The sequence below is a fragment of the Somniosus microcephalus genome, chromosome 10 (assembly GCF_052327205.1).
Source record: "Somniosus microcephalus isolate GS21.2 chromosome 10, FLI_Smic_1.0, whole genome shotgun sequence".
NCBI classification, from domain to species: domain Eukaryota; kingdom Metazoa; phylum Chordata; class Chondrichthyes; order Squaliformes; family Somniosidae; genus Somniosus; species Somniosus microcephalus.
In genome coordinates this window covers 157,896,395-157,913,158 of record NC_140996.1, presented here as the reverse complement: position 1 = coordinate 157,913,158, position 16,764 = coordinate 157,896,395, and the positions used below count along the sequence as shown (strand labels likewise).

At 44.6% G+C, this 16,764-nt stretch overlaps 1 protein-coding gene across 1 annotated transcript in view; it reads right to left on the bottom strand.

Annotated features, from left to right (window-relative positions):
* LOC147111791 (E3 ubiquitin-protein ligase SH3RF3-like) overlaps positions 1-15,688 on the bottom strand; it is a 442,366-nt gene extending 426,678 nt beyond the window's left edge. The window contains exon 1 of the mRNA XM_085999027.1: positions 13,686-15,688. Within this exon, the coding sequence (XP_085855153.1) occupies positions 13,686-14,060 (375 nt within the window). The 5' untranslated portion in view covers positions 14,061-15,688. The remainder of the gene's footprint in view (positions 1-13,685) is intronic.
* Between the last annotated feature and the right edge of the window lie 1,076 nt (positions 15,689-16,764).

Sequence of the window (16,764 nt, the reverse complement as noted above, 5' to 3'; positions counted from 1 at the left end):
CAGGGAGATAAAAAGCAGACAGTTAGGTTTTTAATAAAAAAAGCTGCAAGGGCAAGCGGTGGACAGACTCAGAAGGTCAGAAAGCAATAGGGGTAGTTAGAAGTTATTGGGGATGAAGTTGGTCTTCGGCGGTCGGGCAAAGCGAGCAATAGCAAGTCATTGGCTTCAATGAAAATCGGGCGGGTGTGAACAGGCTGCCTTTTTGTTATCGTCCATTTTCCGCCACTGCTGAAGACCAATATCACCCCCAATTTGTTTAGTCAAAGGCCTTACGTGGAAAAAGAGTAAGAAGTTCTGTGTCCTAGCCAATATTCCTCCCTCAACCACTACCACAAAAATTAGATTCTTTTCATTCATCTCACTGTTGTTTGAGGAATCTTGCTCTGTGCAAAATTGTTACCGTGCTTAACATACTCATATGATGTTCCCCTGTTCACTATTTTACTTTAAATGGATTAATAACTCCTGTACGATATAGACAGAGGAGTATCCTGCTAAGCATTCCTCTGTTAATTTTAACATTAATTTCTGCGCTGCAAAGTCTCAGCTCCACATGACATTAGCGAAGGGTAATGAATAGCATCCCTTTTGGAGCCACCTTTTGGCCACAATTTCCCCTACCTCGGTGGGATCAGTGGCGGGCCCTGACCCCGTTGCTGGCTCGAGCCCATTGTTCAAAATGATTTTACGTTGATTGGGCTCATTAAGCCCGCCCAGTGTGTTTGCCGGCCAATTGAAAGAAGCGGGTCTGATGATGTCACTTGATGATGCGTCATCAGCCGGTTTCCTTAAAGGGACCATGCGCAAATTTATTTTGACATTTGTGCTGTCAGTGTTTTACAGCATTGAGGTGCTGCAAACACTGACAAGCACTGCACAGAGGTGCAGGGCTACACCCAGGCTCTCGCATGACTAAGCATATGGAGGGAGTCACAGCACACAGGGAGGTCCGCTTCCCTTCCCATGGGCGGAAGAGACCTCCACAGGAGATCAACGCAGCCTGGTTGCACATTGCACAGGAGGACACAAGCAGGGATGTCGTCAGGAGGACCAGGCTGCAGTGGCGCAAACCTTTCAATGATCTCAGTAGATCACGAAACGTTACTGCAAAGCCACACTCAACCTCATCCTGCTATGCCACTCATCACATCCCCATCACCCTGCCTTCCCTACCCTACTCCTGCACATCCTTATTCACACCAACTTACCTTACACCTCCATCCATCCCTCTCTATCTACATTATCACTTCCCCATCTCACTAGCCACCCCCTCACACTCACCTGCATCCTGGTCCAATCAGACCAACTAACAACACACAAGGGTAGGCACTTGGGTATTTTAGCCAATGTTCATTTGAAGTTTCTGTTAATGTGCTGTCAAACATCGAAATCTTTATTTTCAACATTTTACATTCTTGGACAGATTTATGTGCATCTTTGGAAGTGGCTTAGTGAGTTGCAGTGAATGGTGAGACATAACAGTACCCCCCCCCCCCAATGCTGATGAGTGTGAAAGGAATGGCTCGGGCATTGTAGGGATGCTTTATGGTGTTGGTGTGGGGTGGTGCCAACCTGGCACATCATGTGGCAGCCAGGGTGTACAGTGTCAAGTGAAGTAAATCTGGCCATGGTGAGGCCATCCCTGACCTCCCGGGCAGCAATGTGGTTGGGTGCTGATGCCCTTTGTCCTGTGCAGCATCAGTTGATTGCAGAGAAGGTTGGTGTTGTTAGTGCTACTGGTGTGCCTGGTGCTGCTGGTGTTGGGGCTGATCCTGGTAGGATTCTGAGGACCAAGGTGAGATAATTTCAAGGGCACCGATACTGAAGTAATAGATAGCAGATGAAGTTGAGATGACAGAAGTGATCTGTCAATGGTAAGAGAGGTTGTTCCAATGAGGTGACACTGGATACAGAGTTTACTCCAAACACTTGCAACCTGCATAAAGCTCAATCTGTCTTCCAAATGCAGTAAGCAACAGCTTCTGAGCTTGGAAAGTGAACAGCTGTGAGATGGGAGCTTTTATAGCACATTTGCAGCTGTCAAGTAAAGAGATGATTTCATGGTGACACAACTCCCGACCTGCTTACCTGACGTGATCCCCGAGCAGCGTGGAACCCTCGTAAAATTTAAAGGTAAGCTCAAAATACTTTTTAAGTGGCTCTTAACAAGGTCATAAATGTCCTAAATTGCCTCCCCTGCCGCTGCATGTCAGGTCTGTTCAGCACTGAAAGACCCGACATCTGGGAAAGTCCTGTGGCAGTGGGTTGACAGTGGGGTCCCAACCTGCCGTCAAAAAAAATTTCCCTCCCGAGCCGCCACCAAACGTGTCCGCTGACCCCACTATGCTTCTATCAGCCTTATGAACTTGCTGATCATTTTATTAAGTTAATTCTGATCTATGATTTACATCAGCTTGGTGTGAAACTCCAAGGGAGACGTCCACAAATGTATGCCAAGGGGATGTGGGAATATATAATATAATGTGTGATGGGAGGCGGTTTACTCTGCATCGAGGGTGAGAAGTTGCATATATGGCACAATCGAAGACCTCACTGAGACTTGTTTGTTCCATAATGAAAATGTTTTAGGTCGTTGTAAAATTACATTCTCCATTTCTGTTTTTGCCTGTCTATCTTACCTTTAAAATTGCCCAAAAGTGTTTGGTGGAAGGATTTAATTAGTGTGATATGTTTACATAGAGCAGTTTCCATTATAAATTTGAACAAAGGAATTTATAATAGCAATATAAAAATAAGATTGCATAACTTAAAAATGGGGACTGAATTACTTCTGCACGTCCTGGTCCAATTATCCGCTAGCTGAACCCCATTTTACCGGAAGTTTACATGGGAGAGGTTTTAAACTTCCAACAGGTTTTGTTGGGAAACCGCTGATTTTGGTTAGATTCCCACCCGCCTATGCCAAGAAGGAGGCCACAGCGATTTTAACTCCTGGGCTGAATTAGCATGCTGCTGCCCAACTTCCCGCTTGGGAAGTGGCTGCTGGCCTGCGAAAATTCAGGAAGGCCCTGGCCACCTGCTGGCACTTGGGTAGCTGTGGATTCCAGGGATGTCTCACAGTATGTAGGAGAGGGGTAGCCCAGGCAGGGGAGTCCTTAACTTTACATGTGGGCACAGAAGAGCACTCCTGCTCCTCCTGGCCCTACAAAGGGAAGTAAAAAATATTACCTTGAGGCCTCTTCTGCTTCCGATCTTCTTCTCACTTCACTTTAACTGGTGGGAAAAGCTACATTGGCTTCCCCACTCAGACTGGAGTTAAATTCGCAGTCAATGATATGATCGGAACCCAATCTGCATATTTAAAGAAGTACCCCAGCAGGGTAAAGGGGGCGCCTTTGTGGCCTGCTCAGAAAACAGGTCAAAATTGATGATGCAGGATCCAGGCAGGACATCGGCAGGTAAGTCACCCCGTCAATTTCAAATGCCTACCCGCCCAGTTTCTGCTGAAAGGGTACGGTTAAAATTGAGTCCTTGATCTCAACTGGTGTGTGCAACACCGTGGATGATCAAAAATATATAATACCAAGTTGTGACATAACACACCAACTTAATGTTGTGCAAAGTGGTTTGCAAGCAGAAACTCCTGATGACAGAGTCCCTTTAAGAAACACTAGCCCTGATATTTACGGGGAGGCAGGGAGGGAGCGGGGATAACTTTTAGCAGCGGGGAAACCCAGAAATACAGGGAACGCGGAGGTCCTGCTGCGGTAGAAGACAGTAGCTGGAGACAGAAGAGGGCGGGGGGCGAGGAAGGACTGCAGGGGTGAGGAGATCGCAGGAAGCGGAGGAGATTGTAGGAGGAGGCATCCAATCGCAGGGGTGGGAGGGAGGATTGGATCACACCACGTGAGCTTGAGGGGTCGGGGGGGGAGCACTGCTGCTCCTCCTTGCACACAAGCAATGCTGGAAAAGCACTTACCTAATGGATCGGGCAGTTCTCGCCTCCCTTCAGCTTCTGGGTTTTCCGAGCCCTGGGAAACCCGGCCCACAGCTGTTAAATCCAAATGGCTGCTAAAATCGGAGGCACGCAACCTGATTAACATATTAAAATTACTGACCCGCCTCTCCAAAGCAGGTTACTTGGCCGCCTCCCAACCCGCCATGTTTAAGCCAGAAGTAGGCATGTTCGCGGCAGTTTGGGGGCAGGTTTCCCATTTTTAATCATTTAACCCCCCCCTCTCCGGCACATCCTGGGGAGTTTAAATTCCCCTCATTCTTTACCTCTATCCATTTTCCTGATGCTGCTTCATAAAACTAGCCAAATATTTGCATCAGGTTTGCATGTTAGAACTCCAGAAACATGTCAACATGACAAACACTGACAAAGAATTGACAGCCAGTCTGATGGATACAATGCAAGCAGACAGCCTTTGTTGAACAAATGCTGAAACTTTAGCTTATTATTAGAGCTTCAAATTACATTGATTTGAATCACAACATTATAACTACCTGAACTTACAACATACGGAAGTTAATTTTTTTTAATTCCTTTTTTTCCCCCCTTCTCTCCGGAATTCATGCTGGGCTGCTGCTTCATGGCATCAATAATAATCAAGTAGCTCGTTCAAGTGGCTATTCTTCATGTGTGCGCCTCAGTCGTGAGTGCTGGCAAGCTATCTGAGCACGGGGGCATCGTAGATGAGCCCAAACTAGTTATCTGATGCTCATGCACATGTACCTTCCAGCAGTTGATTGTTATCAGCAGGGTGAACCCTAGCTGAGTTTTCCCTCTCTTACCTGAGAACACTAGGCCCAACTGTAGCACTGCTACTGCAGCCCTGGCTGAACTCAATCAACTAAACATAGATCAGCGATTAGAACACGTGGTGTACTTACCCACTGAGTCACCGCGAGAACACAGAGGTCGCTTAAAAATTAGAACGTTTAAAATGGTGGAACTTCTCCTAATTGGGAATGTCGTCATCAGTGTCATTTTTGCAGAACAAACGGTATTAAGGAATCAATAATTAAACATTACTTTGTAGGTTTTTTTCCCCCCTATTTTTGTTTAACCAGAGTGCAATGATGATATTAATTGGGGCACTGGCTGTTTGCCCGACTGCCTGGCAGCACACGTGCAATAAATAAGATTCTGCACGCTGACAGGTCCAGTGAGTCCCCCAAACCACTTCCTGAATTACCTCATCAGCACTCACTGTATCCCACTTACAGTAAAAATTCAGTTTCTATGTGGGAATGGATAAAAAAAAGATAATGATCAGATATTCTAGTACATACAGATATTCCAGTACATACAGATATTCTAGTACATAGATATTCCAGTACATACAGATATTCTAGTACATAGATATTCCAGTACATAGATATTCTAGTACATAGATATTCCAGTACATACAGATATTCTAGTACATAGATATTCTAGTACATAGATATTCTAGTACATACAGATATTCTAGTACATAGATATTCCAGTACATACAGATATTCTAGTACATAGATATTCCAGTACATAGATATTCTAGTACATAGATATTCCAGTACATACAGATATTCTAGTACATAGATATTCTAGTACATAGATATTCTAGTACATACAGATATTCTAGTACATAGATATTCTAGTACATACAGATAATCTAGTACATAGATATTCCAGTACATACAGATATTCTAGTACATAGATATTCCAGTACATAGATATTCCAGTACATAGATATTCCAGTACATAGATATTCCAGTACATAGATATTCTAGTACATACAGATATTCCAGTACATACAGATATTCTAGTACATACAGATATTCCAGTACATACAGATATTCCAGTACATACAGATATTCTAGTACATACAGATATTCCAGTACATACAGATAAGACCTAATTTTCCCCCTTTATAAATTAGATACATACTTGGGGAAAATTGCTGCCAGCCTGACTCCTGTTGCTTTCCTGGCCCAAACATCGGAGTTGCATGGATAAAAAGTTCTACCAGGTAACAACTACTTGGATTACCTCCTGGATGAACAGACAGCAAAGGGTGAATTACAAATGCTCAATTGCAATTGAGCTGGTTGAAGCAGAACTAAATTCTGATTTCCATGATGGAGAATGGAAGTGCGGGTAATTGAGATTCCACGAGGTTTGTTCTGAACTATTTTCTCCCCCCCCCCCCCCCACCCCCGACTGCAAGTTTCTCCTTTCTTCTCCTGAAGTCACTTGCTCATGTTGGGGTACAGCTGAACAGGCACTGACTTCCCTCCAGTACCTGGTCCAAGTAGATATTCTTCATGTGTGGGCCAGGACAGTAAGCGTCAGCAAGCTAAATGGGGGAGATCGTGCTCACTCCAATCCTAGCTTCACACGTTCAGCAGGGGTCACTGTGTAGCAATCAGGAGTGAGAACCCTGTCCAATTTTTCCCTCTCTAGTCAAAGGATGCTGTGACCAAATATCATGCCCCTACCATCAATCAGGTAACTCCGAACAGACCAGGGATAAAAGCTTGAACTTTGCTCGTCTGGATCCCAGCAGAACTGTGCAGGGCCACTTGGCAAACAGCTGTATCAGCGACTCACGTATAGGATTATTCTCCCTTGCTGCTTTGTAAAAGCAGATTAGTGCAGACTTTCTTTCACTGTAATGAACCTTGTGAGGATCAGGAATTTTTCGTCAATGTCAATCATGATGGCAACCCAGCTGCTAAAGTAAAAAACCTAGTAGCACCTCCTCCTCTTAAACTGTCACTAGCACAGGGAAAGGCAATAACTACAGGGCTGAAACTATGAGACCATCATGCTCCCCCAATGACCAGGCTTCAAGTGAGTAATAAATCAGAAACTGCTTGCATTCTCCAACACATCAAACCTCATTCAGACTCCCATACTGTAAGCCAAAAAGCCTACCCCAGTTTAAAGTTAATCACACAGAATGAAAAGCAATCACAACCAAGTCAAAAACAGAATGCATCATTGCACTGGTAAAGAGACATAGGCCTAGAAATTCATCTTGGGCGGTGGCACTAAACGGGCAGTATCGGATCGGCCGCCCATTATACACAGCACCTGATATTCAGTTCCACTGCAGTCAATGCAACTGAATATCAGCCGCTGCGTATAACCAGCGGCCGATCAGATACCACCCGTTTTACATCACCGCCTGAGACGAACTCCTAGGCCATATTCTGTGTACAGATCGAGATGGGCCACCTTTAAGCCTATTTTTTTTAAAATCCAACAGTCGCACCATCTCGTCAACTATGTCCCTCTTCACAGAGCAATGGATATTTTCAGAGCTAATTAATTTAAAGAAGCGTTTGGATTCCTACTTGTTTGTTGGCTTCAGAAACACAGCTTAGCAACTTTTGAACCCACTTTATCATTATTGGATGACGCATTGCCAGATGGCAAGTGATAAAGGTTGGAGTTTCAAGCTGCATAGCAGTAGTTTCTTGGAAGAGGGGGGGAAATGAGGGATAGCTGTAAGAAGTAATATTTCATTCCAATGGGTGCTCAAACAAGCCAATTCAGAAACTTTATCATATCTCTTCAGAAGGCATCGAGAAACTTCCTGAATATGCCAGCGGACTCTACAGCCCGCTCCAACTCATCAACAACAATTTGCAATTTATATCGCGGCTTTAACATAGAAAACTGTCCCAAGGCACTTCGTAGAAATGTAATCAGAAAAAATGGCCACCAAGCCAAAAAAATGATATTAGGAGGGGAGATGTCCTAGTTAAAGAGGTGGGTTTTAAGGAGGGTCTTAAAGGAGGAGAGAGAGGTGGAGAGGCTGAGAAGTTTAGGGAGGGATTTCCAATGCATACAGCCACGAATGGTGGGGCGAAGGGAGGGAAGAGATGCCAAGAGCCAGTGGGAGGAAGACAAAGTTTTGGGGGAATTGTAGGGCTGGAGGAGGTTATAGGAATAGGGAGGGGTGAAGCCATGAAGGGATCTAAACACAAGGATGCAAATGTTAAATGAGAGGAGTTGGTGGACGGGGAGCCACTGTAGGTTAGTGAGGACAAGGGTGGTGGATGAGCGGGGCTTGGTGTGGAATAGAATATAAGCAGTAAAGTTTTTGAATGAGCTGTAGTTTATGGAGAGTGGCGGATGGAAAGCTCACCCGAGTCAAATAGGGCACCCAGATTGTAAACAGTGTGGTTCAATCTGAGACAGGAGGGAGGTGGCTTTGATCTTCCCAATGTTTAGCCGGAAGAAATTGTGACTCGTCCAAGATTGGATGTCGGACAAGCAGTTTGATTACACAGAGGCAATGTAAGTGGTCAAGACAAGTGGTGGAGAGGTGGAGCTGAGTGTGGAATGTGGAAGCTGACCCCATGTTTTCAGATGATGTCGCCAGCATTTGGATGAGGAAGAGGAGGGGACCAAGGATAGAACCTTGGGAGACTTGCGATATTGTTGTAGGTGCAGGAAGTTAAGTCATTGTTGGAAATGCTCTGGCTACCATCGGAGAGGTAAAGGGTGAAACCAAGTAAGGGTAGTTCAACTCAGCTGAACAATAGAGGAAGATGGTGTGGTCGACTGTGTCAAAGACTACAGAGAGGTTGAGAAGGAGAAGGAGGAGGAGGAGAGATAGTGCACCACAGTCATAGAGGATGTCATTTGTGACTTTGATTAGGGCCGTTTCAGTGCTGTGGTGGGGCGGAAACCTGATTTGAGAGCTTCAAACATGGAGCTGCGAGAAAGATGTGCATGGATTTGGAAAATGACAACAAGTTAAGGAACTTGAGAGTGGTGGTAGTTTGCAAAGACAGAGGGGTCATTGTGGATTTTCTGAGGGGTAGGTGCTAATGGCAGTTTTGAAAGGAAGGGGGACAGTACCTGAGGATTAGGAATCAATTACAATATCAGTTAGAATGGGGTCCAAGGAGGGAAGTTGGGTGGTCAGCAGTTTAATGGGAATGGGGTCAAGGGGGCAGGAAGTGGGTCACATGGACAAGATGAGCTTGGAGAGGGCATGAGGGAAGATAGGATAGAAACTAGAGAAAGATGTTGTGGGAAATCTTGGGGGAAGGTTTGGCTTGGTGGGCAAGGGGAAGGAAGAGATGTGGCAGAGGCAACTAGATGGATAGTATCAATCTTAAGTGACAAAGTCCATCAGCTCCTCATACTTGTTTGAGGGGAGGGTGGAGGGAGCAAGGGACAGGCGTGAGGAAGCAAAGATGGAGGCCATACCAGGAGGAACGGCCAGGATGGGAGAGAGTTCATGTTTTTCTGGGGACATAGAAATCAAAGGTGGTGGAGAGAAAGTGGTTGAGGAGATCAACAATGGCAGAAGTATTGTGTCGAATAAAGCGCTCAAAATTAGGCTGTTATGAAATTGAAAGTAAAGTTCTAAGTGACTTTTTCCAGTGTGGGAACAGAAGGAAATGGAGCTGGGAAGAGGTTGGAGCATGTGGGTGGTGAGGGATACAAGGAAGTGCCAGCAATGCCATTGTATAATTTGTTGACTGGACATACATTAACCTCAGTTTTCAATTCCCCCAAACACATCCACATTGCAATTCTAAACTATCCCTTAAGAACATAAGAAGTCATGGAATGACTAGATTGTACATTGCCTATGGAAGGAGAAAGCCAACAAAACGTGTTCCTTCCATTGGCAATGTACAATCTGCTCTAATATGGACTCTACTTTATCTACTTAAATGTTTTGAGGGAAAGTTCTGCATATAAATACTCCTTAATTCTCAAAAGGTAATCAAGCAAAATGCTGAGGTATTCCACATTCTTTTATCTTTCAGGAAACAGCTCGAGGCTGTACAGAGACAATCAGCCTTTAATCCGGGCTGTGTGTGTCGGGGGGGGGGGGGGGGGGGGGGGGGGGGGGGGGGGGGAGAAAGAGTGGGAATTTTCCACCATTACATTTAATCCAGAAGTTAACACATGCAGCAAATGCCTCTTAAAATGAAGTTGCCATCCATGACCTGAATAGTGCAAGATGCAAAAACAAAAATGTGTCAGAGTCAGGCACCCTGTCTCGCATAGCCAAGTCACGTGCTGAAGTCCCTTTATGTAGTTATCGATCCAAGTCTCTTCATGACATGCATAACTATTGCTCAGCTGCAAAACAATTTCATTTTGGCAATGTATTTGAGCAGTTAAATGGTTTTAAAATCATTTTGTCATTACAAATAACTTCAAAAATAAAACAGACTCAATATTCAGCTTTCTGCACATATTGTACTTAGGCATCAAGGTCAATAAAATGTAAGTTACCCCTTAATGACATATACAATACTGCATATAAGAAGCAACTGAGCAGTTTAAATATAGTTGTGTAACTTTCACTTGTGATTATATTAATCGGAATACCAAATGACAAGTCCCTACAGAATTGAAATCTTTCCAGAAAACTTGACATAATGCTTTACAAAAATAGTGACAAAATAGTGAAATAAGTATGTGCTTAAAGCTGGCATAACATTTCTTCTAGACTCTCAGCTAGCAATACTCTTCCTGCATACCCCCAAAATGCCACATGGACTGCTGGATATGTGATCGCAACCTAGCAAACAAAAGCATGGAGTCCTGCTTCTGCAGGACTGAAGGAAGTTCTATGCACAGGGAGAACATCTTTCAATTTTATTGGCAGCATTTTTGTGTCCTCTCCCCAAAGCCTTGACCTAAATATGGCCAAGATGACGACACCATTAATTCAAACCCGCACACAATCTAGATCCTATTTCCTGACATCATCACAATTAATCCCCATTTACGTAGGCAATCTATTCAGTCTGAATTAATTGCATCCAAACAACTGCATATTATGGATTTTACCATCAATTGCAGGAATGCAGCAAGCCTCAATTAAAGCAACATTACAGAACAGATTAATCAAACATATTCAAACTGAAACACCACTGCTGCCAACCCTGCTCCAATGGGGTGGGGGGGGGGGGGTGAGGGGTTATCCAAGGTCAAATTCAGGTTCACACATAGAAAATGTGTTAACACATATTAAAGTGTTTAATAAGGGGGCAATTATTGTCTGAATCAAAGACAGCCTGCTGAATACAGTCAGGAGGGATGTTACACAATGGTAGTAACATAATACAATTGTTTACAGATAGATACCTTGTACTGAAATATTTATGGATAAACTTCAAAATATCTAGTCCAAGGTAATCAAGAAATTGCTTAATAATATTGCAAACTGACTAATTTACAGCTCAGTGAGAAGACTAGTTTCCAAACCTGTAAATGGACAATGGTGCCAATGCTTCTCTGAGCCAGTGGTGCTGGGGAAAGGGGAGGGGAAAGGGACCTACCTACTCAATTTAATTCTCATTATGATTTGGTTAAGACTATAAACAGCCTGTTCCAGGCTTCCCTACACAACTGAATTTTGTAACATTAGCCTAAAACTCTTGCCCAATAGTTCAGCCGATTTATCCCACAAGTAATGGAATCATATAATGTAGACAGATTTCAGTTTCGATCCATCGCCTGTAAGTTAGTTGATCTCAGATGGAGCAGCAGTTGGCGTGCTACAGTTAGCCCCAGTGCCCCAAGATAGGAAGGGGAAATTGAGAGTTTCCTACTTCAGATCACTAACCAGTGACTGGTGCTAGAAGTGGGTGCATGTGGTCATCCAAGTAAGAGCAGGATCGGGTTTGGCAGTGTAAAGTTATACCCCGCAGCCATTCTGCCATTTTACCTATAAGCACACCAGTTCTCTCACAAAAGTGCCAAGATGTCAGTACTGTATTTCAAGGTATTTAACAGATTCTTTTTCCCCCACAAGGAAAAATAGGATTCTGTGCACTTGCTACAGAAAAGGTACCGGGCACAGTCCAGCAACATGCTCTGAAATGTGGAATTGATGTAGTGCATTTTCTAATGTCAAGTGATTCTGTAAGGCATTTCTCAGGCATAAATTGGTAGCAGCAAAGCAAATTAAATGTCAATATCTATCCAACTTGGATATTGACATTTGATTTGCTTTGCTACTACCATACCAAAGAAGAAGAATAAAATGTTATTTCAAACAGAGTAGCAATGGACAAATAAGGACCAAAAAGCCTAAAACAAGTTTTACAAATTTGACCAGTGAGTATTTAAAAATAGACTTCAATATGTCACTGCACTACAGTATCAGACAAAGTAGATGGTAAAAATGATGGACCGTAACAAGGGAGATAGTGAGCTTTCAAACTACATTAATCTGAACTGCATCTATCTACGGTTGGAAACAACTGTAGAATCGAACCAAGCTTCAAATTACTGCTTAGTGATTAAATACAAAACAGCCAGGTGTTTGGGCATCCCAGCAGACAAGACAACCTGTCCTCTGTGTGACTCAAATGACGCAGATAATGAAATGGATCTATTACTCATACGCCCCAAACATCACAATCGTCAGAAGCAGATGCTGGCAGCTCTGCCACTAAACAATAAATTATGTGCCCTGTAACCTAGGGACAAACTAGTGTGTGCTTTGAATCCTGTTACTGAGATTAATACCTGTATGTTCTCTCTAAACAATCCACCAAAAGAAAGTGAACAAAATAACCACCGAAATGTATTTTATTAAGAGCAATGTTGTGTGTAAATAAATTCTGAATTTCGGTTTTAAAATGTGTTTATCATATATACATGTCGACCATGTAGAAACATCTATTGGTCTATACAGAAACGTTTCCCCCACTTTTTCAGATTACTTTTCAATTCAAGCTATGAGTGGAATGTAAATGAGACAAACCAAAAGTGATACCTGAATAGATGCTAACAGGGCAGTCTTAACTCAATTGTATCTCTATTCATGGGCTATCCTCCATGTCACCCAGCATATGCTGTCACTCATCCACACATTGGCAAGTGGTACTTCTCATTATTCAAACCCAAAAGACAGTGTGACTATATAATGCAAGCATACCTTGGTTTTACTGTAAATAACCTGTGTACTGAACTGGAGCTGGTAGTTTGAGACTATATCTGCAAACATAAACTGACCAACCCATTTATCCACTTGTCACCTGAGTTCCTCTGTACACATCTGTTTCCCTAGAAGGAAAAGGGGGGGGGGGCAGGGCGTCCCTAATGTCCTGCCAGCCATAGCATATTATTATGAGTCAGTTAGTTCCCAGCTTCAGTATCCCATTTCATATGAAGCTTTCGTCGATTTCAAATGCACTAAATGGCAATTTTCTGACTGAACTGCCAGAAATTTAACACCCCTAGAAAGCTATATGGTTACTGGGGTATCAATCTGTGCAAATTACAGTACTGACATATTTATCAATTTGATATGGGATACTGCAAGTTTAACATTTTGTGTCTGGACCTAAAACTACTTACTATTTGCTTTTTAAAAAAAAAAGACGCTTATACAAAGTCTTTCCTGAAAGCTCAGAAGGAACAGACACAGAATTACTAAAATTAGAATACCTGGGAAGAAAGAAGCTGGGACACCATAGGGGAACTAAGTCAAGCATCTTTGAATGAATTCATCAATTCCAAAGGCGTGAGTGTGAGCCTGGAGATTGTGTCGTCTCCGTGAAAATGTTATAGTCCCAAATCATAAATTCCTCCTTTCAAAGATTTGATTGGGGGGTCAAGACCCCAGACTTAGGCACGTCATGCTCTCAAACATTAAGTACATCACACAGCCGCATCAGGTAGTAAGTATTGTGTTAAAATAACACGATAACTGAAAGGATCAATGATTCCACCAGCACATTACCTTTCCCGGAGAACTCCGGTTAGCGGTTGCGGGATGATCCTTCAGGGTTGTCCCCAGAGATGAAGAAGCCGGGCAGGCTGCACTCCCCGAGGCTAGTGACCCTGGGCCAGAGGTTGGGGCTGACCTCCCATTCCTCGGTCTCTGTTTAATCCCATCCAGTAACCTCACCAGCAGGATGTTGGCAGGCAGCTCGTCCACGCCGCAGTCCACCAGGATCCTGCACTCGGGACACCGCAGTTCGTTCCTGGAGCTGACGATCTTCTCCAAGCAGCGCTTGCAGAAGGTGTGCTGACAGGGCAGCACCTTGGCCGTGGTGTCCAACCTTTCCAAGCACACCGAACACTCCAGCAAGTCCAGCAGCGAAGACTCGTCCATCTTGAAGCATGGATCTGGGGTGGGGTGGGGAGGGGAGGGGGCAGGCTTATTTTCTCGCTTACATTACATTCCCCCACCAAACCAGACGATGATGATCTCGGACACGCTGCATTTTCCCTTTATTTGTTGACAAAAAAAAGTCAGAAGAAGCCACCAGCAGCAACGTGCGGCATGTAGCTGGTCACAGTCTGCTCGGTACTGGCAGCTTGCGGTGCGTCTCCATCTCCGACAGCTCTCGCCACACTATCGCTTCAGTCTTTTAATTCATCTTTAAAGTCCAACGCCGTTGAAGCCCAGATCTCCCGTGCGGACAGATTCTCTCCTCTTTACAAGTTCGAGTAGTTAAATCGCGCGGGTGCAACATATATAAATACTAATGTAGCAACCCAAAAACAAGAGGATCTGACTTTCTTGTCCCAAGAAAAACCAACAATGTACCTTTAAACTGACACTTTCGGATCTGGTCTGACCCGTACAGTCGCACAGGCCCACGATTCAGTCTGGAATTGTCACCAAAACCCCTTCTTTAATCCAAACAAGAACTTTTTTTCCGCAAAAAAAAATGAAGAAGCTCAGAATAATCAAACAGCCGGTCAAGATGTCAAGGCACTTGAATCACACAATTAATCAGATCCTTCAAAGGAAACATTTAATTCTGAAATGTTTGCTTCCTCTCTTAGTTTTCTCTCAACTAGGCAACGATCTTTAAAATAACGAAATGAAAATAGTTTGCCATGTGAGTAAGGGTTTGCCCAATACAAGCAGGGCGATGCATCTCTGTGCCTTGGGCTGCGCTGCGCTGCGCCGGCCCGCGGCTGCGGGAACCTGCAGTATCGATTCTAATTGGAAACAGCTCGGTCCCCGAACATCACCGCACCAACATTCCCACCGCCATCCCGCTCACTTCAAACTCCTCAACAACTCGGCTCTCCTGGCAGCCTGTCCGTGGGCTCGGCGATAACCAGCCGGTCCCAATCCTCGCAGGAAATAATTAGCTGGAGAAATGTAGTAAATGTCTCAAGAAGCCGGCGTGAAGAGCGGAGCCGCCGCCGCCGCCGCGATCTTTCCGCGCTCCCTTAAATATGTCAATTTCTTCCCCCCCCACCTTGTGGATTTCTTCTTTCCAGCCCCCAGGCAGCGTCAGAGAGGGACGGAAATGCGTCCAACTTTCAGGGCAAGAGAAATGCTTGAACACGTCGCCCTCTTGAGGAGTGAAGACAGTCCTGCAACCCAGCCATTTCCACCGGCTCACTCTTACTGCACTGATGAATGGCAATTGCCATCACCAATATAGAGTTAAGCATGTGCCCCTTTCCAATTAAAAACTGTAACTTAATCAGAATTAAAAGAAAACTTAAAAAATTAAATCAGAATTCTATTCCCCGGGGTGATGATGCACGCCTGTCCCCCACCGGTTGCGGAAGGCCTCAAGCCAGTGAACACCGCGGGTGCCATCGCCAGGGAATTTCCACCGGCTCAGTTGGCACAAAAATTTCACTAAACAAGTCGGCAAAGCTTTCTGATGGAGAGATGTCAAGAGTTTATACAAAAGCAAAATACTGCAGATGCTGGAAATCTGAAATAAAAACAGAAAATGCTGGAAATACTCAGCAGGTCAGGCAGCATCTGTGGAGAGAGAAACAGAGGGCAGGATTTTGCCAATGGAGGGCTTTTGGAGGCGGGACTCCCACTTGTCAGGTTTCAGTCTCACCTCCATCAACTTCTGGCCAACCCATGCTATTTTCCCTTGATTGACCTTGTTAAGCCCGCCCAGCAGTCTTAGCAGGCCAATTAAGGGAAAGCCAGTTACAGAAAACGTCCGTTTCATTTGACAGATGAATTGTCATCATTTGACAGCTCTGTGAAGCTGTCAAACAGTAACATTCTCTGTAGTTTGATGAGATCTTGAATTCAAGACTCATCAAGCCTCTTTATTTAGCAGAAATTAGATGGTTGCTGCATTGGAGAATGCAGTGGCCATCCTGTCATCTCTGTCGCGGAGGTGCGAGACTCTCCGCATACCCAACTCTTGAAGCCTGCAGGAAGAAGCAAAGGTAAGTAAACTTTTTCTATCATTTTCCATTTACCTCACATACTCACCTCTCCACACTTGCACCCATCACTTACCTCTACAGCGCACGTTTGCACCCCTCTGACCCCCGCAGACCCACTACTTGCCTCGGTGACCCTGGCGGGGTTCGGAGCCTTCGGGAAGCCCGCACTTGTGTGGGGAAAATGGGGCTAATCCTCTTATCTGCCTGTTAGCTACCTGTTAACAGGCAGATAAGTGGCACTAAACTCCTTCCTGCCTCCAAGGAGACAGGACCTGGCTTCCCGCCTCCTGGCAAGATGGCATGGGGGCGGGTTGGGCACCCGCCCCCAGATTCTGCCATTTTCCCGGCAGTCCTGCCTCCAAACCCGCCTCCCCAGGGCTGGCAAGATCCCGCCCACAGTTAACGTTTCAGGTCGATGACCCTTCATCAGAGTTCTGATGAAGGGTCATCGACCTGAAACGTTAACTCTGTTTCTCTCTCTACAGATGCTGCCTGACCTGCTGAGTATTTCCAGCATTTTCTGTTTTTATGTCAAGTGTTTATATATTTGCTCCCTGTGTTTGTTAAGTGATGTTGGCTTGTGGTACTATATTGTTGGTTTGTACCCGAACACAGGAAGATAGAAAAAGCAATACGTGCACTTTTGCACA